This window comes from Ambystoma mexicanum, chromosome 7p (genome assembly GCF_040938575.1).
Source record: "Ambystoma mexicanum isolate Mex_15411 chromosome 7p, UKY_AmexF1_1, whole genome shotgun sequence".
NCBI lineage: Eukaryota > Metazoa > Chordata > Amphibia > Caudata > Ambystomatidae > Ambystoma > Ambystoma mexicanum.
Window position 1 is genome coordinate 953,458,537 of NC_090939.1, and position 23,742 is coordinate 953,482,278.

The 23,742-nt window shown below is 46.5% G+C and overlaps 1 protein-coding gene across 2 annotated transcripts in view; it reads left to right on the top strand.

Moving 5' to 3' along the window:
* The window catches only part of POLA1 (DNA polymerase alpha 1, catalytic subunit), a 2,474,741-nt gene that overhangs the window by 290,048 nt on the left and 2,160,951 nt on the right, over window positions 1–23,742 (top strand). For both annotated transcript variants that reach the window (XM_069637299.1, XM_069637300.1), the window contains exon 14: window positions 201–339. In XM_069637299.1, coding sequence (XP_069493400.1) covers window positions 201–339 — 139 coding nt within the window. The remainder of the gene's footprint in view (window positions 1–200; window positions 340–23,742) is intronic.

Consider the following 23,742-nt stretch of genomic DNA (forward strand, 5'->3'; position numbering starts at 1 on the left):
AGTTTAGAAATTACTTGCTGGTTGCATTTCATTCTTTTTGCGAAACTACTGAGATTATTAGACCCACATCTTATTGTGCCATTTGAGAAAAATAAATTGGTGGAAAATCTATATTGCTTGTTTGTGACTTTGATATCTTAGACGGTTTCTTTTTTAAATCCTTATGGATGACCAATGATCTTTTTGCTCTCACCCACCAGGCTGAATTGCCTCCACTACCCAAAGACCTCAAAGGAGAGACTTTTTCACATGTATTTGGGACAAACACTTCCAGTTTGGAACTCTTTCTTCTCAGCAGGAAGATCAAAGGACCCAGTTGGCTGGAAATAAAAACACCACGTAAGCATTCTTAACTAATTTGCTCACAACTGTTGTAGTCTTGATTAAGGGCATCTCATACCATGATGTTGTAATATCTACCATAGTAGTGGAATTGTTTCTTCAGTCTTATTAATTTACATATTTCAGGTACGCTATCTGCATCACTGTGAGTCGATACACCTCCAGAGAGTAGTGCTTATTTGATGGCAGGCCATTTGAAATGACACTAGATTAGTTCTCAAGCAAACTTATAGCCAATATTAAAAACATTTCAAGACCTTACAATTCTGGACAGTAATTTTCTCCAGAAGCCTGGTTTTCCTCTGAACTACTGAAAACAGCAGAGATGGCAATTTATTTTGTAGTACTAATACCATGGTTTTTATTCATGATGAGGTTTGGAAATGAGAGAAAATGCATTTTAAATTCTTTTGTAGGTCAATGCCTAGCTAATGTTACTCCTCTTTAGTTTTTTTGCCGGATTAAAGGATTTATCTGCACTTCAGCTGGACTGAATAGTATTTAATCATTTTTCCTTTGAAGACAAATGTGTATATATTGGCTTTACATTGGTTAGTACATTTCTTTTCTAGATAGATATATTTGGACAGTGATTGTTACTCATTTCAAATTCTCGTGTTCCCGTCACCCTGTATCCACCCTGTGTAGTTGGATTGCAAACTGACGAAGACTAACAGCAAGAGGTAGGTTTGCAGTTGGTGGCATTTGAAATAATTGACATTTTTAGAGTGCTTGGGTGGGTAGGTGCACACCATCAATTCAGTTGGATCGCTTAAAGTTCCTGATAACCATGCTTGAGAGTGGGTGCTTGATCTACATCAATCTGGGGTGACCTCGGTCTCAGAGGGACGGGCAGCTTAGTCCAGTCGCTCTGTCAGAGCCATCTAAATTGGACAACGCTTGCCAAGTCAATTTGCATAGGGCTACCATAGATCATGCCACACTGTCTTCCCCAGCGAGGGTCCCATAGAGGCCAACATTATCCATTAAAGAGAGAGCCAAGTCCCCCAATTCTGACATCACAGAACCAATACAGGAAATATCTCCATTGGTACCCATACCTGGTCAAATAGTAGTTAAACAACTTGTAGTGAGGACTGCTAAACTCAAGAAGGCACTTCGGGAGAGTCCTCATCTAAAAAAATCACAAATGCTCAAATTAAATGACTTGAGAACCTATGACTTAATCATGGACCAAAGGAACTTTGTCATTACCAATATCCCGAAGACCAAACGAAAAGAATAAAGATTTTCCATAATAACTTACTAGAAATTCTTGATTCTATTAAAGACACAGAGGCGAGCGAGCATTATGCTTCGCTTTCTTTTATTTATAAATAGAAATCTCAGCAGCAAGTGTTTATGCACCTTACTGAAAGCACAGGTATGCGTGGCAGACAAAAGGTGCATGAAAACACAAAGAATTTAGTGAAACATGAACAATAATAGTGTAAATCCGAGAAAAAATACATTTCCCATGGTGCTTCAGGAAGGTGCCCAGTTAAAGGATCGATTACAAAAGGTTCGAATCAAATGCAAAAGGTGAGTCAATAGGATCGAAAACCAAAGGTTTGAATTTTTTTGGGTTTCCGTGTAGGTAAAACATTTTTTACCACAAAAAAGGGGGTTAGGGGCCCACCCTCCAAAAAGAAAATAAAAAAAAGTTTTCAACCTTTTTGTTTTCAGTCTTTTTTGATTCAAACCAATTGTAATTCAAACCTTTTGATTCGAACTTTTGACCTATAACCCTTCAGGAAAGGTCCAGCAAGGGTCACCAACATGTGACCTAGTCCACCAATGAATAACTAGTTGTCCATATAAACAGTCATGTAGATTATGTCACTTCTTCTTTCGAAGCTGCGAACTTGGCTGTTCAAGAAGAAAGACGGTAAAAAGAACTACTGCAACTGAGGTCGTCTTAAAACGGAAGCCGAAGCGGAGCTGATTAGGCGATCAGGAGGGCTTGTCTGTAGCCGCTGTCAGAGAATAGAAAATAACTAGAATTAGTTTATGCATCAGAGAACCCTAGTTCCCCTTACGGGGGTGGGAGAGAAATAATGTGTTAGCTTGACATGCATAAGTCAGTCAAATAAGCAGTAACATTCCCAAACAAGTCGCTCAATTACCCAAAGGTGATTAGCCCTGTTATTTCTCTCGCTGAGTGGGATAATGCTCGCCTCCATGTCTTTAATAGAATCAAGAATTTCTAGTAAGTTATTATGGAAAATCTTTATTCTATTTATTTATTTGCATTTGTTGAGCTCACAGCAGACCGAAGACGACGTGACGCTAGTTACAGTGTTGCTTATACTTAGTTACATACAGTTCATGTCCGTACGGTTACATTGGACGAGATACTTTTTTACAGATATGCAAGAGCAGCAGGAGCACATGAAAAAGGGGTTAGTTAAATAGGGCAGTTTTGAGCTTTTTTTCGGAAGGAAAAGAGATGCATCAGCTCTGAGGTCAGTAGGTAGGGCATTCCAGAGTTTAGGTGCGAGGAAGGGGAAGTCTATGCCTCCTGCTTTGGTTCTGTTGATGCAAGGTATTGCTAGTTGATTCGTGTATTGTGCTTTTCTTGGTCTCGTGGATTGATATCTACCGATTGTGTCAGATAAATAAGAGGGGGCTGTGAGGTTGATGCATTTATGGGTGGTTGTGAGAATTTTGAAAGATACTGTCTTTGACTGGGAGCCAGTGAGCAGCCTTTCTGGCTTGTGTGATGTTCTCTTTTTGGTATGCTGAGAGCTGCTCGGAGCGTTGTTTTGGGTTGTTTGGAGCCTAGATAAGTTCTTTTTGGAGGTGCCGGCTAGGAGCGCATTACAATAGTCTAGTTTGGCTCCTATAGTTGCTAGGGTGATGGAGAGGCAGTTTTCCTTGGTTAGGAATGGTTTTATTGCGTTAATGAGTTTAGTACTCAGTGCTGAGGCCGAGACTATGGCGCGGACTTGTTTGTCCATGGATAGCGTAGCGTCTATGTGAACCCCCAGTGTTTTGACTGAGGATAGGACTGGGATGATACAATTGTCTATGTTGAAATTGATGTACAGTGGGTTGAGGTTGGAGAGGGTGGATTTCTGTCCTAGAATGAAGATTTCGGTCTTGTCCCCGTTCAAGCAGAGGCCGTTAGTAGCCATCCATGCTTGTATGGTAGAGTAGATTTGCTGTAGGGTAGAGGCGTCTTGGTGATAATTCCCTGTCAGGGGGAGGAGAACCTGCGTGTCGTCGACGTAATTTGTGTAGGTGATCCCCAGTGCGTCTAGTTTATCAAATAGTGGCTTGGTAAAAAGATTATAGTGCGTGGGGGCAGTACAGGAACATTGTGGCACACCACAGTGGATGATGGAGGGTGCTGCATTTGCTGTGTTAGAGAACACTTTCATAGCTCTACCCTCTAAGAATGATGTTACCCAGGATGCTGCATCATTTGAGAAGTGTGCAGCGTGTGTCAGGTGACTAGTAAGAGTAGTGTGGTCTACCAGATCAAACGCAGCTGAAAGGTCAAGGAGAAGGAGGGCGGGCTTGCCTTTGTCTAGGATGTTGGTAATTTCGTTTAAGTCTAGAAGGGCGGTTTCAGTTCCGTGTCCCTTGCGGAACCCAGATTGTCCTATCTAGGATTGCGTTCGATTCAAGGTATAGTTGAATCTGTTTGTGGGCGGCCTTGTCAAATAGTTTCAGGAGGAATGGGACTGTGGTTATGGGTCGGTAATTGTTAGGGTTAGTAGGGTCTAGCGTCGTTTTTTTTAAGAGAGGGCGTACCCAGGCCTCTTTAAGGCTGCCTGGGACTATGCCCGTTTTGAAGGATGAATTGATGAAGGCTGTGAGAAGAGGGGCGAATGGTTCTGCGCAGTCTTTGATGATTTTAGGGGGTATACATCACCCTTACATTGTGAGGGTTTGAGGTGTCTGAGAATGTCAGTGACCTCGACTTCGGAGATTTCGGTAAATGCAAATTTGGGCATGTTTCTTACTTTTACATCAGGTTTTATCTGTGTATGTACACTTTGCTTTGGTAAAGTATTGAAGTGGTGGGATATTTTGTTTTGGATGAGGTTTATTTTTGTAAGCATGGCTGATTGAATGCCTGTACACCATGCCTCGTCTTTGACGATCTCATCAGGGCATGTAGGTGGTACGGTTAGTGCTTTGAATATATTGAAAAGTTCTTTAGAGTGGGAGTTGGCATTGGGGATCCGGTGGTTGTAGGCTTCAGATTTAGCAAGGAAGATTGCGTCTTTGTATTTTTTTGCTATGGATTTGAAGTTAGCTTTTGTGGTATCGCAGGGGTTAAGCTGTCAATTTTTGAGCGCTAAGCGTTTGTCTTTGCGCAAAGTCTGGAGTTCCTTTGTGAACCAGGAATTGGAGTGGAAGGATTTTTTTCATTTTTGTTTTCCAATGGGGCAACGGTGTTGACAGCCATTGTGATGGTGTCTTTGAATATTTCTGCAAGGATGTTGGGGGTCAGCGGAGAACGGGGGCGCTAGGCATGGCAGATTGAGGAGTGCACTGATATTGTCAGTGGTGAGTTTTTTGGCACTTCTGGCTAAGGTCGCCGGTGCTTTAGTAGGCACTTTAGCGCTTAGTGAGACAGGGATGTCAAATAGGAGAAGGTTGTGGTCTGTCCATGAGAGGCTAGTATTGGAGGTGATGGCTGTTACATTTGTGGTCTATAATCCAATCTAGGATGCGTCCTTTAGCATGAGTAGACAGTGATCTTTTGAGCGAAGCCTAGGTCTTGGAGGTCTTTGGCTAGAGAGATAGCAGTTTTGTCCTTGGCGTCGTTGAATCCTAGGTTAAGGTCACCTATAAGTAGTGATTTTGTGGATTTTTTTAAGGTTGTTTCCTAGGAGGTGATTGACTTGACCTATGAAATTGGTGGTTGGGACGGGTGGACGCTATACTGTATGAATATTTATTGAGCTGTTTGGAGAGAGTGCTAATTTGACTGATAGGATGTCAAGCCGGAGGCTCCTATTATGCTTGTTTAAAGCTTACTCACCACAATAAATGCTTATTCTACCGGTTTCAGATAGAATTCCTTAAATATTGATTCACCTGACCAGTCCGCCATTCTCATGTCTTCTAGGCAGACTCTGACCTGAAATGCTTTGGAAGCCATAGCTCCTCTCACGAAGTGGGCCCCGAAATGCAGGGTATCTATTCCTGCTTGAGTCCAGCGCACCCAGCAGGCTAGGGTTGGTGCTGAAACTGCCTTGTGCGGTTTATGCAGGGCTATTAGCAGTTGCCTGTTAGGGGAAGTCCTAAGCAGGGCAGTCTGCTCCTCGTAAACCTTTAAACATTTAATTAGGCAAAGCTTAGGCTGGTCTTTGAAAGCAGGGTACGAAATCACCCTAGAGTTACATTTCGTTCTCCTGTGCAAGTGGAATACTAATCCATCAGGAGAAAAGGTCCTGCCCGCCAGATCGTGACCTCCGACGTCAGAGACCCTCCTGCAGGAGACTAAGCAGAGCAGCGTAGTAAGTTTGCCTGACAAACCAGTCCGGGATAGGTCCTTGTTATGTGGCCATGACAGAAAAAGATTCAGAACCTTGATGACGTCATAAAGCTTATCGTAGCGGGACGGGTGCGGAATTGTAAGTCTGATGCTTTTAAGCAGTCTGCAAACGAGCTGATGCTCTCCTGCTGAAAGCCCCTGAATTGAGGTCCTGGCTCGCCGAAATAGCTGAGTGGTAGGTGTTAACTGTCCTATAGGCGAGACCTCTTTCAACTAATGATGCCAGGAAATTTAGGATTTCCTCTATAGGTGCTGAAACTGGATGCGAAACGTTCCTCCGGCACTAGTTACTCCAGGCGCTCCAGGAGTTAGAATACCTCTTGAGGGTAGCAGGGGCCCAGCTTTTCTCGATGAGGTTGACCGCCATGGCTGATATGCCGGGAATCCCCCACCTCGGCCTGAAATCCTCCAGGCTGCTAGATTCAGTGATCCGTTGAGGAGAAGGGGGTGATGCTGCCCTGACGGATCCAGAAGATCTGGAAATTGGGGTAGAAGGATTGGAAAATCCGAAGAAAGTTCCAGAAGAACTGGCTACCAGGTCTGAGGGGTCCAGACCGGGGCTATGAGGACCAGGTCTGTATTCTGTTGACGGGCCTTCGCCAGGGTCCTCGCTATCATTGCAAATGGGGTGGGAAAAGCATAATGAATCCCCCGGGTCCATCGCTCGAGGAATTGATCGGTCGCAGCTGCTGCTGGATCGGTCTCCAGCTGTTAAGGATGGGTAGCTGGGTGTTGAGATGGGATGCAAAGAGATCTACGGACATGGGGCCCCATGTTCACTGGAGGCGGAGAAAGACCTCTGTTGAGCCTCCAGTCGCTGAAATCTCTGGAGTGACGGGAGTACCAATCTGCCACTACGTTTGTGAGCCCTGGGAGATATTCCGCTGTCACTGAGATCCGATGCTCCAAACAGAAATGCCAAAAATGTTTGGCTAACTCCGCTAGAGGTCTTGATCTGGTCCCTCCCAGATGATGTACCGTACTGCAGAAATGTTGTCCATTTTCAGCAAGAAACAACTCGCTCTGCCTCTGGCAAAAGAGCGCACAGCGAAGGACCCTGCAAGGAGCTCCATACAGTTTATATGCATTTCCAGCTCCTGAGGTGACCAGGTCCCTCCTGTGGTGACAGAGCCGCATCTCGCTCCCCAACCGGAGCGACTGGCGTCTGATTCTATATCGGGGGTGGATCCGAAAATGGCTCTGCCGTTCCAGGCTTCCATGTGGGTGAGCCACCAATTGAGCTCCGTTCTCGCGGAGGTCGACAGTGTCAGACGCTGAGAGTAGGAGAGGCTCAGTCTCAGGTGCTGACCCTTGAGCCTTTGCAATTCTCTGTAATGAAGAGGACCGGGAAAAATCGCTTGAATGGAAGAAGACAGGAGACCGATTACTCTTGCCAACTCTCGAAGAGATATGAGGTCCGTCTCCGTGTTGCGTGTGTTTTGGCCATGGGAAGATGAAGTTGCGAGTTCATGGTGTGTACCAGGAAACCGAGAAATTCTAGATTCTAAGATGGACTGAGTACCAATTTCTCCCAGTTCATGAGGAAACCAAGACTGTGTAGTAGGTTGATGGCTAGTCTGGCTTGAAGCTCTACTAGGGCTTGAGAATGTGCCATGAAGATAATGTCTAGATAGACGATCAATCTGACTCCCAGTTCTCTCAAGCGGGCTACTACGGGCTGTAGAAGTTTGGTAAAGGGCCAAGGCGCTGAGGAGAACCCGAAAGGTAAACTCATGCACTCCCAGTCTTGGTTTTTCCAGGAAAACCTGAGATAGCTTGCTTGGGCCTGGTGAATGGTAACTGCTAGGTAAGCGTCCTTAAAGTCCAGGCGCATGAGACAGTCGTTTGGCATCGGGATGTCCCTGAGCATGTGTATTCCTTCCATCTTGAAGTGATGGTAGACAATTAAGTCGTTAAATGCCCTCAAATTTATCACTGGGCGTACTTTCTGCTTCCTGCGAACCAAGAATATATAGGGCTGTAGAAACCGCCTTGGCTCGAGCAGGGGCGAATTGCCTGTTTTAGATGTAGACTGCGGATTTCGCCGTCTAACGCATACTCGTCTCCGCTATAGACATAACTAATGGAGCAGGCGAGCGGTCTGATGAGGTTGAGCGACGAACTCTAAGCGCAGGCCACGTGCTGCGTCCCTGACCCATGCATCTCCTGATAAGGAGTCCCATGCTTGCGCAAAAAGAGCTAATCTCCCCCCCCTCCCCCCTATAGGTGTCTGTGGCGCAGGCGCTGCTATGGGTACACTGACCTGTAGTTTGCAGTTGGGCTGGATATCTTGCACCTCTTCTCCATCCACGACCTCTTCCCCGCCCTCTTGAGAGGAAGAAAGTGTCTGAGCGGTCTTGCCAAGAATTGTATTGTACCCGGGACTGCTGAGCTCTTTGATCAAAGGCGAAGCGGCCGGAGGAGCGACCTCTGCCTCGTCCGGCCCTGGAGAAAACCTTAGTAGCAAAAACTCTTCTGATGGAGGCTTGAGCCAAGGCTGTAAAGGTGCCGACGAACTTCGACATTTCTTTCATAAATGGGTCTCCGAAAAGCAGACCTTGAGCTGCTGCTCCTGATTCTGTATCTGCTAGCTCGGTTAGCTTGGTGTCCATTTTATATAGGATACCCTTACAGCGTTCAGCCGAGATGGCCGGCTGGCATTACCCAGTAGACGGAGAGCTCTTTGCGCCCAACCTGAAAGGATCGCTGGGTCAATGGGATCACTGGAATCAATGGCTGCCTCAGCCAGGTCCATAATCTTAGCTAGAGGACTGGTAACGTCCAGGACTCTGTCCTGGCTGGACCTCCAAGCGCGGTCAATACCCTTTCTCGTGTCTTTCACATTCTTTCCCAGAAATGTGATCATCTTGGAGTCTAGCTCCGGGGTGAGGGCTACTTTCCCAGGAATTTCAGGACGGGGGCATTCTGCCTTTAATCTGGCCCTTACTTCCTTATGCATAGGCTTGCGAAGCCTGCTCATGATGTAATTGGTTGTTCTGTACGAAGGTTCCCAGTCGGAGGATCTGTGGTGCACAAGATCTTCTGGAGTAAACATCCCGCTGGAAGTGGGCAGTTCCTCCCTTACCTTCTTGGGGATGGGGACTGCCGCAATCCCTGAGGTAGAGGGTCGCGACCCTATAGTTTGGGTATCCTCCTCGGAGGATGAAAGGAGATAACTATCAGACCCCTCTAGCTTCTTCATCTGTGCCCTGTTGATATCCCTCCGGGCTTGAGGGTCTAATACCCCTGTTGTCTTCCTCTGGGTAAGAGGGTCTTTCAAGGGAAGGGGTGTCCTTCCTGTTCATAAAGGCTGTTTTCAGCCTGGAGAAGGCGTCTGAGATGTCAGCGGTGGCAGGTGTAGACTGCCTTGGGGGGCGGGGGGTCATGGAGTCTTTGATCCTACGAGCCGGAGTACATCCCCCATCTATAAGGTGCTTTCTTTTGAGTTTTCTTTATCCCTGGCGGGGAGGTCTCCTGTAGATGCTCCTCCATACTGTCTAGCCGCTGCTGGATAGGCAGGAGCATCTCTGATACTGCCTTCTTGATGCTGGTCTCCACTGAATATCCCAGCACCTTTGTGAGGCTGTCTGCAATTGCCACCTCATCTATCTGATATTCTTCCTCCTCATTATCAGACCAATCTTGAGGGAAGTATTGAGCTGCCATAACAAAATCTAATTGCACCTTTATTTATTTATTTTTTAAATGTAAATGTCTCTTGTGGGCAACACAGCCTTCTCTCAGCCCACTTAATGTCAGAAAAGGAAGGTGTGGAGCATTATGCCTTGCTGTCTTGGAAAGGAAAAATCCCCCCCTCCCCCCGCCCCCTCTGTGGAGCTTGTCCTCAGTGGCTTCCTTTGTCTTCTTTCCGTTTCTCTCTCTCTCTCTATATATATATATATATATATATAATATATATATTACACTTAATCAAAGTACAACAAAACGGAGGGAACTCTTAGCTGCAGCTGGCGCTCACTTTCAAAACATCCGTTGTAAAAGCAACGGAAATGACAAGCGAGCGCCAGCTGTAGAGAAAAGGATTCTGGAAGCAGAGGCTCCCTCTCGCGGTTGCGGGAGGTAACCGCGATAGAAATGCTCTCCGTGCGCAGCCTCCCCGGCGAACGCGAGGGCTCCCGAGATCCTCCGACGGCAGCCAAGCAGCTGAGTGAAGAACCCATAACCCTGGTAATGCACAATAGGGGCACCCACGTACTAACTTAAGGGCTTCCTTCTTTCTTCGCCATTTCTAGCATGATGGTTGTTTGTTAATCCTTCTGCCATTCTAGGAGGTGGAGGTTGGTGTATGTGTTTTGCCTTTGGCGGGAACCCTTTGGTGTCCCCGCCTAGGCTTCCAGTGTGTCTGGGCAAACTGGAAGTGGGGCAGGAGTTTTCCACCCCCTCTGTCCTTTCTCTGCCAGAGTGCGTGAATAGAACCAGCTCTCACTGGGGTGGTCTGGCTGTATTGCTTGGATAGCCATACGCCCCTTTTTGTAAATTGCTGAGCGAGATTGCAGACGAGTGTGTGCTTGAAATGTATATAAGGTGAGCCTCCTGGAGTGGAAAGCAAGGCGACCACTAGAAAGGTAATTAACCAAAGACGACGACCAGAGATGCCTGCAGACCCTTTGCAACACTGAAGCGACCACTGTCCTGACCCTGTATTCTATGCGACAGGAACTCTGAAGAGGACTCCTCCTTCCCTTTGACTGGTGGGAACAACCATTACCAAGAGTCCTGTGACTTTACAGAGCTTTGGAGCTCCGTTACCAAGAGACCGGCGACCCATTTTAAGTGCATTGTCGTGAAAAGGCCGATTTTCGTCCAAGTCTTTGCTGAGCCCTCAAGGACACTCCAGAGACCAGATCCAACTCTTCCAAGTCCTATCAGAAGAGTGCAGGACTGCAGGAACCAAAGACTGACTAGGCAAACTCATCCTTTGTTGGTACTGCAGAAAAGGCGCCAAAACTGCAGAGTGACCAGAGAAGTTGATAAAGCCGTGCAAAAGGTCCTCCCTTGAGACTGTTGCTGAGAGATCCCGTCCATTGTCCTGCCTTTTTTCATCAGACCAAGTAATCCGGAAGTCTGTTCAAGAGCTGCAACATGGAGGAGCATTCAGCCACAAGTTTTCTTCTGACCAAAGGTACTCTGGGGAAAACGGTATTGCTCAACTTATTCCAGAAATTTGCTCCAGAGCGTTGGAGTGCACATAGAGATGTCCAGGGCAACCCCTTCTTAACCTCCAACCTAAGCTGCTGCTCCTGTCCCTTTAGCAAGCCCTTTAACCCCTTAACTGCCATGGACCCCCACTCCCCATGCCAACGCCTTTTTTGGTGATTCGGTATGTCGCCATTCAATCCCTTGTAACTTTTTTGTTACATGAGATCTCCCGGTCAAATAAATGTGTCTCCTTTTTTTCCCCCCCATGTAGGCGGTTGTTACGCCACCAATGAATCCTGTAGGGGGGGTGAGAAAAAAATAACCAAAAAGGGAGAAAATGCTGTTTTTTTTCTGAAAATGCCAATAAAACGATGTACAAACAAACCTGTGTTTTTTTCCCCCTTGTAAGAGCTAGGAATAAATGGCTTACTGTGCTGAATTCGCGGTTCTCCAGACTTTCAAGAACAGGTTGAGTGGAAACCAAAAAAACATTTTGATATGGTTAACAGCCCTTTTGTGAGAGGTAGGCGATTTTGGTCTTTTTTTCCAATAGGACATGCGTGGACAGAATGGAAGAGAAGGGTAGGAAAGCTGAATGGGAGGACAGAAAAGCATACATTTCTGGAAAGTAGACAAAATTCCAAGTTTGGAAAGGGTCGATTTGTGCAGGTCGGGCAACAACTATGTAGGGAAAAATTCCATAGTTTGGGGAAACAATGGGAACATGACAGAAAAAAAAGTATGTGGACATGGTTTGCCTGCTAAGGCAATGGCTTCTGTGAATTTTGAGAAAAGCAATTCTCCGCTACATTCCTCTGACTCTTCCAGTTAGGAAATCACACATTTTTGATAATGTTTCACAAAACAACATACACAGGTTTTTTATGCGTATGGGCTAAACAGACGAAACTTGGCATGTGTAAGTAAAGAAAACAAATGTGGCGAGGAAGGACATGGTTACATTTTGTGAAAGAGCACAGGCAGACCTTTTGAAGGGTAGGTGACTTGTGCAGGTTACAAAAGTGTATAGTTCCCAAAGTAGCGACTAAATGTAGGTCACATTTGGGAAATGAAAGGGTTGTGTGACAATGTGCAGGCCAACACGCCGCCAACAACACATGGCCTACCTTCCTGCGTTCCCACAGGTGTCCCAATGAAAGGCATACCTCATATGCGTGGGTGTTGTCACTTGGGTGAGAATGGGTAAATCATCCGTATAGCAAGTGCTCTGGGAATACAAGATTCACTGTTTAGTACCCACTGCCACCTTGTTTCTCTTCTTGAAGTCCATTCACGTGTACCTTTGCTCGCACTCCTCATACATGCAGTTCACAATGCAGTCGGACAGACAGGGTTGGTTTAGCACATTCCCCAAAGGTAATGTGAGCAGTAAAGCCACGTCAAGGCACCAACCGTTTTACTGGCCATTCATACACCTTTCGTGTCTGCAGTCAGTAGGCATCCATTTCAGCAGTCGCACATCCACCAAATCACTTGCGCCACAGCAACCATGCAACTGTGTCTCTAGCAATATCTTTCACACCATTTTCCAGTACTTGCATATCAACTGTCTGCATTCAAATGCCATGTGGCTGTAAAGCATTTGCACACTGATAGCAAGTGGACATTGGCTCACTTTGCTACCTGGCCTACAGGTGCTGTCTTGCACACCAACTTCAAGTACGCCCATAGCAAGTATGCCTGCATTCACTGTTCTTGTTGAAACATTCATATCTGCAACCTTACCCACGCATCCACTAACGTGCTAATCATTTCTGCAGTGCTGGGAAAGTGCATTCACAGAAATCACATCTGCATGTGCTACGTAGCTTTACTTCTCACACGCCAATCGTATCCATGTTGTTCCTATAGAAGACATTTCAGTCGCACCGAACATGACATTAGTGCAGTTAAAACAATAAAAATGGCAGGGTTGTACGAGATTCACAAGACACCGCCACCGTATAGATGGTGTCCAAGTACCATTTTTAATGACACTTATACCTCAAGGGCGGGAGCCAAGGTGGCATGTACTGATTTCGAGACACACCCCTTGAGTGGAGGGAAGCGGAATGGTGTTCCCGTCTTCTCCAACGCACCTCTTGAGTAGAGCGAGCGGGAGTGTTGTTTCTTTGCATGGCAAGCCTCAGGTGGAAGGAGCCGGAATCACATTCTTTCCAATTTACGCCTGAAGCAGAGGGAGCTTCACTGACGTTTTTTTCTAAGGCAGGCCTCATTTGGAGCGAGCTACATCAGCATGCCTTGCCAACACACCCCAAAGGGGAGTGAACCAGAGTGGTGTTCCCTTCTTCTCCAAGGCACGCCTTAAGCAGAGGGAGCTGGAGTGGCATTCCTTTCCAAGTTACGCCTCAAGTGAAAGGAGCCTGAATTGCTTTCCTTTGCAAGTCACACCTTGTGCAGAGGAAGCTAGATTAACCTTTCCTTCTAAGGCAGGCCGCAAGTGAAAGGTACCAGAGTGGTGTGCCTTTTTAAGGGAGGCCTGAAGTGGAGGGAGCAGGACTAGCATTGCTTGCCAAGGGAAGCCAAAGGGGAGTGAACCAGAATGGTGTTCCTTTCTTGTGTAAGGCATGCCTCCAATGGAGGCAGCAGGGCTGAAGTTTTTTTGTAAGGCAAGCCTCAAGTGAAGGAACCTGAATCACGTTCCTTTGCAAGTCATGCCTCGAGCTGAGGGAGCTAGACTGATGTTTATTTCGAAGGCAGGCCTCAAGTGAAAGGTACCACAGTGGTGTACCTTTCCAAGGCAGGCCTAAAGTGGAGGGAGCAGGACTAGCAATGCTCATGAAGGCACGCTAAAGTGAAGTGAGTTGAAATGCTGTTGCATTTTTATTGAAGGTACACTTACAGTGCAGGGAACAGGAGTGCTGTTCCTTTGTGAGGCATGCACAAACTCTGAGCCTATGGGTCCCTTTCAAGGAATGATGGGCATTCCTGGAAATCAGTCGATCTTCCAATACTTTTCCTTTGTATGATACAAAGGGAAACAAGGTTGTAGGCAGAGGGCTGGCTTAGAAGGGCATTGGGGACAGTACACCCGAGTATCCCTCCTCATTCCTTGTTTTTTACACACCTTACATTTTCTCTAAGGTTGTGTCTTCATGGGTGTGGCAGGAACGTAATCGGCAAAGTGTCGACCTTTCAGTCTGGCCACATCTTCTACTTCTGGAACGGAGGGAGTTTGTACATGGACAATGGTCATAGATTGTACAACTTCTTTTTCAGGGTTCAGAAACGAGTTGTTTTGTGGAGCAGCTGCATGGTACACAACCTAAGCATTGTGTAGCTACACGCGTAATGTGTATGGCCAACATTTTGTACTACATGTGCGACTTGCATTCAGCATGGTATGGCTGGCTGCTTTATCTACTCTACAATGTACTTGTTGTAGTCCAGAATGCAGTTGGGCTTCCACACTTGCTGAGCCTGCCCGCACACAGTGACTAGTGAAGTATTTTCATCATGAATAGTACTTAGCATGTGCATATCCCTTCTGTCTCAGAATTTTACTGCCAACAGTTCATCCCGCTGCAATGCTATACATGCTCCCTTGTCCAGCTTTTTACACACAAGTTGTCTGGGGAAGCCTTTGCGGTTACTGTGGATTGTACCGCATGCCAGTGTGCCCACATTGTACAATTCCTTGAAGAGTGGAATTCCTGTGTAGAAATTGTCCACATACAAATGGTGGCCCCTGTGGAGCAATGGTGTGACAAGATCCCAAACCATCTTCTCACTTATCCCTAAATGGGCTGGGCAGCCTGGAGGATTTGAGGTCTAGTCTTTTCCAGTGAAGACTCATGCTGTAGGCATACCCAGTGGTACTTTCGCACAACATGTACACCTTGATCCCATATCATGCTCTCTTCCTCGCAACAATAGCCGACCTTTGAACAATATCAAAGATTCATCAATGGATATGTTCTGGCTAGAAACATACACCTCTGTAAATCGCTGAGTAAAGTGCTTCAGAAATGGCTGAAGTTTAAATAGCCTATCACAATTTGGGACAGTTCTGGGTAATACTGCCGAGTTGTCATTGAAATGCAACATATGTTGTCAAGCTTGAAAACGATTTCTATTCACTGTTGCTGGATAAAAAGGGGTGGAAAATACTGCTTCAGTAGACCAGTACATTGAGGTGGACGACTTTGGCGATATTCCCATGAGCAGAATGAGACCCCAAAACGTTCTGATCTCAACATTGGTCGTTGGAACCCCATGATTGTGCTCTGGAATGAGGTTGGAGAGTGGGACCCTGTGACCTCAAGAACTGTGCAGCATACAAATTGGTTTGCTGAACCATATCTGCAATTAACCCATCATCAACAAAAAGTTTGAAAAAGTCCATAGGCTGAACCCTATCTGTGTACTCTGATATTCCAGTGAAAGGGGGACAAAAGGCTGAGCCATTGCTGGAGGCACCCACTGTGACTCATCAGCCATGTCAGGATCTGGCACATTCCTTGCATGTCCCCTCACCCTTACAGGTACCCTGCGTGTGGGAAGTGTCAGAAAAGATGCATGTACTTTCATCCTCTTCGTCATCAGATGAGGAGGAGGAACTTGCATCCATGGAAAACTCACTTCCCGAATCAACTTCCTGATAAATAAAGACTGAAACAATAATTATCTGTGCTTCTCAAAGTATGTAACCTAGTAGAGTAAGTGGTATTGAATGCCACAAACCAAGACTACACAAGTACGCCAAAATGTCCAGACTCTGCTCACAAACTGTAGCAGCCCTCTGCAATGTGATGTACTATCAGCAAACTACAAAAAGCGGAGTACTATTTTGCAAACACTCACGTGAAATGCTAAGGACCAGCTCACTGCTTTCTTGCAAGTGGGTAGCCAGCTACTACACACCGGCACATGCAACAAAGATAACACCAAATCTAAGCAAAATGTAATCTTCAGCTACACATTACACAAATACAAGTGTGTGGACCCCCACAATACCAAATCAGAGACAGCCAACATGTCTTGCAGGTGGATGGGAAAAGCAGGTGAGAAGCAACCACTTAACTTATTAGTGATTGGGTGAGGTGAAAAGTCAGAGGCAATCTTGACGCAGACAGTGAAGATAAGGAAAGTACATGGCAGGCCCTTCCAGACAACTGCTGGCACACTATCGAGAAAACCTCTCTGCTCATTCACATAGGGTCCTATGTTCGAAAGGGGAAGGTCACACCGACGGGACAACTGCAAGGCCCAGCAAGTGGAATTAGGCTGCTTAAAGTGGTGATGGTTTGCAAAGAAATAGGCAACACCGACATATTGAATACATTTACATTTCATGAACACAATGTACTAATCAATTGCTAGGAAGTCAGAGTCTCACTGGCAACATATTTACTCCCCATTTTATTACCATGTCACACAATCCATTAAGTCCATGAGTTACTGCCCCCCCCTTGAATCTCCCCCAGCATAACGTCTGGGCAAAGTTAAAAATGTTTGCAATGAAAACATCCATGCCTCTCTTTGAAAGATGCACTCCGTCTCGATGAAACGTCAGTTCACCTTTGATGAAGACATGATGAATTGTCCGAATTCTGTCATTGCCATTTGTCAGTCTTGCCAGCTTGCCATTCAGTTTTCTCACTGAGGAGCTGATGGCCTTTTCCTTCCCTGGAGTTCTCCAATCCCTCCTGGGAATCATCTGCGACCAGGCCACCACAGCGTTTGGAAACATCTGTGATATCCATTGCAGTTCTGCCATCAATAGCTCCTGTACCCCTTTCTGTCCCATAGACGCCAAATCATTTCCTCCCAGTTGCACCACTATAAGGTCAAGGGGGGGCATCTCCTTTTGCCTGGGCATCGCAGATGGCTCATCTGAGCTGCTGAAGGTGCATTCGCCCAACACCAAACCAGTGGACCAAAAGAGCATCCCTCCGAATACCCGGATGTGGTTGGCCCTCTGAAATGTCCTGCAGCACTTTGGATGAAAGAGTGGGCGATAGTCCACACAACCCTCATCCTCACTAGGAAATGGAAACTGGAACATCGCCCATGAATATGGCCAGACATACAGTTTGAATTAGCACAACTATTGCTTCAACACATGTCTCTTGCAACAATCACAGGCACACACTTCCCCCAATCTCATATGCACTTCACATGTGAGAGAACAGTAGGTCATTACGTAATTGGCACATACATTTCTCGGAAAGAGGTGAAGGACACATTGTCACCTTGTGCCAATGGCACAGTTGTGCTGGCACAATTGCAATCAGTGACGGTTTCTGTTCCTGTGGCCCACAGATTGTACTGAGCAGTGGTAAACTGACTTGCACGTACTGCACTGTGATACTTTGGCAGGGTGATTATTCTGACAGAGGAAATGAACTCCATAGCAAGTGTGCATTGTATGCTCAGTCAATATATGCAACCTGACAGAATGTGTGCCAATCATCACAAATGGATTGAATTTTGGACAGTTTCATTGTGAGAGCTTCAGGCAAAGCTCCAGAACCACTGGTGAACTTGGGGGCAGTCGACAAACAAGGGAGAGGCACACCCAAGTTCAGACACATCAACACCGACCATCCTCGACCTCTGGCTAGCCAGCGCTACAGCTTTCCCCTACAGGACATAATGGGGAACCTGCCAGCCCACCCAGGGACTGCCGCTGGACTTGCGGACGGTCAACCCAAATGGGAGACGGGCGCCCAAGGCCACGGACATCACCCCGACTGTCCTGGACATCTGGGTGGCCTGCGTTACAGAAAAGGGACCCTGGCAGCGCTCATTGAGAACACTGCTGGACTTGGACGACACAAATGGTGACCATTCCAATAAAAGGAAAGGGCTCCATACCAAGTGCATATTGCATGCTCAGAAGAAATGAACATCTGCATTAATAGCACAAACCCATTTCATTTTTTTCATATAAAGCAGTCAACATCCTCTATTCAGGCCACACCCATCATTGCCGACATTACCTCCCCACTACCCATTCCACTGACACTCCACCAACAGTCCCCCCACCACAGTAGCCACCCACCCCGCATTATAATGCATAATAACAAAAGTACATTTTGTACTACTTACAAAAGTCAGCGAAAGCTTTCGATTACCCACAACTGCAAAGGGAACAAAAAAGAATTACAATCTGTAGTCAGCCCACCAATAACGCATGAAAACTTTCAGACTGCGATCTGCAAACTTTTCAATTCCTTCAGCCAGATTAATGGCACATCCCAGTCATCTACCACCACGGAAGGATGAACTGCACACTGATCGGACATGGGAATAAGACCAATGGGCGTATGGAAACCCCCACCACAATGTAAACATTGTGCAGATGGCATAGTGGCAAACTGCCCTCCCAGGGGAACAGCCTGTTCAGCTGGTCTGGGGGGCAATTTGTGGCCTGCCCCTGAAAGTGGATCCCAGGCCACCACAATAACTCCCCTAAGCACCCATTACCGCTCACACCACCAACACTCCAGTCCCAGTTTCCACCCACCCCACTAACAATCGGCACCCCCTGTCTAATATACAATGTTGAAAAAACGCAAATTCCATACTTAAATTACAAAGGAGAAGCTTGAACTGTACAACCTGTAAACGGGTAGGAAAAAACATACATATATTATCAGTGTCAGCCCAGCAAAAACCAACCCACTCTGCCATGTTCCTATCAACCACTTCTGCTACTGAGCACCGGGGGGTAGTCACAACATTCATTCCATCACAACGCGCAATGCCCACTTACTATAGTGCTCACTTCCCCTGTCTGAATACTGTGCTCAGGAAGTAAGCACCACACCAATGTGCTGTGCCATTGCTAGGCGCAGATCCAGCGATCCACACCGAGCAGTGCACTTGCTTTCCTTGCAAATCAGCCAGCCCACTTCCATTCATCATAATTAATGTTGTCTAGTGCGCCCGCCCAAACCCCCAAAACACCAACAGAAAAAAAGTGTTCTTCTTTTTGTTTTGTTTGCTTTTTCACCATGGGGCAGATGGGCACATTAGTGTTCCCATCTGCCCCCAGGGTGGCCAAAACACACTCCCCCCCCCCCCCCCCATGCATTGAGGGCCCTGTGCCAACTTTTCTCCTGGCCCTCTACCCCGACCCCAAATGGATGGGGTGGGGCGCATCTCAAGTAGCCCTCCGTGGCATCACAAAGGGGCAGACATCTGCCCCCAGGGAGGGCTGCACGAGACCCCCCCCACCCCTCCATTTTGGGTGGGGGAGAGGGACAACCCCTTTTCATGACATAAATGACTGGTGGTAAAATACGCAGCTATTTGGTGATATTTAATTTTTTTGTTTTGCCACTTACCAAGGGGCAGATGGCCATATTAGTGTGCCAATCTGCCACCAAGGTTTCCACAACCTACTGTCCCATCCATTGGGGGGCCTGTCCCAGGTTTTCTGGTCCTCCCCCCCCCCCCCCCCCCCCCCAAATGCATGGGTGGCATCTCCCTCCCTGGGGGCAGATGACCCTTCCTAGGGGTAGAAATCTGCCCCAGGGAGGGCTACATGAGGTGCCCCCATCCACTTGGGGTGGGGGGAAGAGGTCTGCCCCCTTTCATTGCACAATACATCCTGGTGGTCTAGTGGCCCCCCACCCCTCCAAATCTAACCATCTGCATTTTTATTTTTTATTTTATTTGGGCCCTACCCTAGGGGCAGATGGGCACCCATCTGCCCCCAGGGGGTCCAAACCTGCTGCCCCATCCTTTGGGGGAGCCATGCCCAGGTTTTCTGGTGCCCCCCCCCCCCAACCCCAAATGTATGGAGGACATCTCATGTAGCCCTCCCTGGGGGCAGATGCACCTTCCTCTGAGACAAATTCTGCCCCCAGGGAGGGCTACTCGAGGTGCCCCTCATCCACTTGGGGTGGGGGTGAGAGGGCCACCCCCCTTTCATTGGAGAATACTTGCTGGTGGTCTAGTGGACCCCCCCCCCCCCCCCCCCCATTCCCCCAATCTAACTTTTTTTTGTTTTTGGGCCCTTTCCTAGGGGCAGATGGGCCCAAACCTGCAGCCCCATGCGTTGGAGGCCTGGGGGGAGAGGGCCACTTACATAGTAAGCAGCCCCCCCTCCCCACAGACAGATCCCTGGTGGTCTAGTGGCATTGCTGGGCCTGGATCAAGTGCTCTGCACCCAGCAATGCTTCAGAAAATGTGTTGTTGTAAAGGGGAGTCTCTCCCCTTTCCAACTACACCTCCCTCTATCTCAACGGCTTAGAGATGCTGAAGGTCGAGGGAGAGGGAGAAGGGCACTCGCCTTTTCTTTCACTGCGGCAGCCGAAAATGGCTGCCACTGTGAAATTTTAAGTTTCATGTCGGCGTGCGTTACGCACGCCGATGTGAAACTGAAATAAATCAAACCCCTGGGCTGTGAGGAGGAACATAGCCCACGGTTTGGATTTCAGTTTTGTGCCAGAAAGGACGAGCTATCTCGTCCTTGGCAACACAAACATAATGTCAAGGACGAGATAGCTCATCAGGGGTCTTCAACATTGGTTGTATCTTCTTGCTTCTTTTATCCTAGAGACTAGAAAGTATCCACCAGAAATTTTTACTTCTGCTGCTTTTTGAGACTTTAAGCCTCTCCGAACTACCTTTTAGCTACGGTTGTGTTATGGACTTCTTGCTGTGCAAAGAAACTGAATTGCCTCAAACCGTAAACTCTGCTAGCATTACGCTAACCAACTGTTTTCCTGAATTATTTCAATTATCGTATTACTTTGTAGGTGCGCGTCACTACCGATAATACGGTAGACCTATGAAAATCTAACAATTGTAAGCATTCAGCAACTACCAACTAAGCAGTGACCTTTTGAAAGCATCTAAAAGTATGCCTGTGTTTTGTTTTATTATGCGAAGTATTTAAAAGTGAATCTTGTGTAAATATCTATTTTTTAATATAAATCTGTTTCTTAGTGCATTCCTTGCTAGGTTCAGTGTACTTACCTACAGCTCGCATCTTTCTCTTATGATAAGCCCGATAGCTCTGCCACTCTACCAAGGTTCCTGAGTAGTACTGATACTAAGAGTTGGGGGATCTACAAACCACTGGGATAGCTTACTAAAGTCTTACCTCCAAGTAGGACTTTAGGAAACCTCCCCTACTCTGGTGTTACAGCTGGTGGGATTTGTGTATGTTGGATTACATTGACTCCTGGTTGTATTGTATTTCAAAGAATCTATCCTGAAGGTTGTTATACTGTAAAAGTATTAAACCATGTCCACAGTCGAAAACTATAAGGCAGAAGCTCTTATACCTCGTACTGTTGAGAAACTGAAAGAGTTAAGTAAAGACAAATGTAAAGGCAAGAAAGCAGAGTTAATCCAAACTTTGTTGGATTACCAAACTACTGTGAGTGGGCCTATAACCCCTACTGCCAGAATTGATGTGGAAAATTATCAAAGTTTAACCCTTAGCCCTCATCTTCCAGAACGTGAGTTGGATGTTGATGAACCTGTAATAGTTAATCCACCTCCCAATCCTCTGATCTCACCCATAACTATGTCTAACACGTCAGCTGAACTGGTTCTAGAAATAGAGCAAATGAAAATGCAGTTTGAATTTAGAAAACTAGAGCTTGTTACAAATGAGAGACAAAGAATTGATGAAGGAATTAAAACTCGCGTGGGGGTGGGGGGGGAGATGCAGCATGAGCTAGACATGAGAAAGTGGTCCCTTGATTCCACTTTCAGAGTCCTCTCTTCCTGACACTTTCAGGAGCAGGAAGCCTCATTAACCCCCCCCCCCCCCCAAAAAAAAAGAATTTGGTGACTTTGTATGATGCTAAAACTGAAATTATTGATGCACTGTGTACATTTGAGTTTACATGTAAAGTGCAAGGTATATGTGAAAGTGAGTTTGTTCCATGGGTAATCTCTAGGCTCCCCCAGAATGGCTGTGATCCTGTGATGGAGGCAAATGATGGTGATAGACAAGATTACCAGTTGTTAAAAACTGTTCTCATAGCCAGGTTCTTGGGAAGACTTCTTCCCTGTACCGCAAAACGTTTAGGGACCACAATAAAAGAGATGCTAACTTGTGGGCCACTTGGGTGTGTGAAAGCCTGAACAACTTAGATGGGTGTATTAAGTGGTACAAGGTGAGCACTTAGATGGTACGAGTTGTCTCTTCATGCTAGAAAGTATTTTTGATGCCTGTTCACCAGAGCTGAGACATCACTTTGCTAACTTTAAAGAACTGGACCCCAAGAAGCTACCTGTGGATGGCCAACTGGGCTACTCGCATGGATTCTGGGGCTCCTCACAAGAAAGAGGGGAAAAAGCATACAAAGGATTGGAAGGATCATTCCAAAAATCCCCAACCAAAAGATTGCCGCAAGCATAACAAGGGGCTACAGTATGTCGGATAATGAGAGGAATCACATAGAGGAGGAGGTCAACAAGATTCTTGACCTTGAAGTGATTGAACATTCCACATGTGCATGGTCTAGACCATTTGTAATAATGCCAAAGGCAGGAACTAAGGAACTTCGATTATGTGTGGATGATAGGGCATTAAATGCAGTTACCAAGACTGATGCCCCTCCCTTGCCAAGGACCGACTACCTGGAGTGGATAAACTGGACTCAGCAACATTCCTTAGTAATTTTGACCTAACGAGTGTTTGTTGGCAGATTGCCATGACTGACCTTGCCAAGGAGAAAACCTCATTCTCCACCCCAGAAGGCTTGTACCAGTTTAGGGTCATGCCCTTTGGCTTAAAGAATACACCTGCCACATTTCAGAGGATGGTGAACCATGTTCTGAATGTGTTGGAGAACATATTATTGTAACGCCTTCTTAGCAGGCACTTAAGCCAAAAACATCAACAAACTCCAACTGCTACAAAAGGCACTCTGAGCAGTCTGGGGCCTGAAATGCTCCAATCACATTTCAAATCCGACGGGAGGTACATTGGCTCCTGATCAAAGCATGTATCGAATTTAAACTCTTTACTATCACCTACCGCTGCCTACACAATACAGCCACCCTACCTCATGAACCATATCGCCAAGAAACACAACACTAGTAATCTCTGTTCCTCCTCCATATCGGCCTTGATTACACCCAGATGCGCCAGAAAAGGAGCTTGGGGCTCCTGTTTTACTACCATTGCTCCCGCCCTCTGGAATGCCCTCCCCTGACATATCCAAGAGGAACCTGCTTACTCACTCTTCCGAAAGAAAGTAAAAAGACTGTTCAACAAATGTGTAACCCATAACTGCCTGTATATCCAAGATGAAGCTGCCTATTCATTTTTATGAAAGAGTAATGACCACACTGTTACAACCATTATGTGTATTCCCTGACGTACTGTTCTCTTAGCGCCGTTATACCTCTGGGTCTGGGCGCAACCAACAAATACAATACATTTAAAAAAAGTATGCATGGCATAATTGGATATCATTGCAGTGTTCAGTCCTACCTGGGAAGAACATCTCAACCACCTGGCACATGTGTTGCAGGCCCTTCAGCCGGCTAATCTCACCATCAAAGCAATATTTGCCTAGTTGGTCAGAGTAAAGTGGTCTAGGTAGAGAGAGGGGAAGATTAATCCCTTACCCAGCGCAGTACAGGCTGTACAAGAGTGGGCCACTCCAACTACTCAAACTCCAGTAAGAGCCTTCTTAGACTTGTTGGATATTACTGGAACTTCATTGAGAACTATGGGACCATAGTGTCTCCTCTGAATATTGTAACCTCTCCCAAGTACCCTA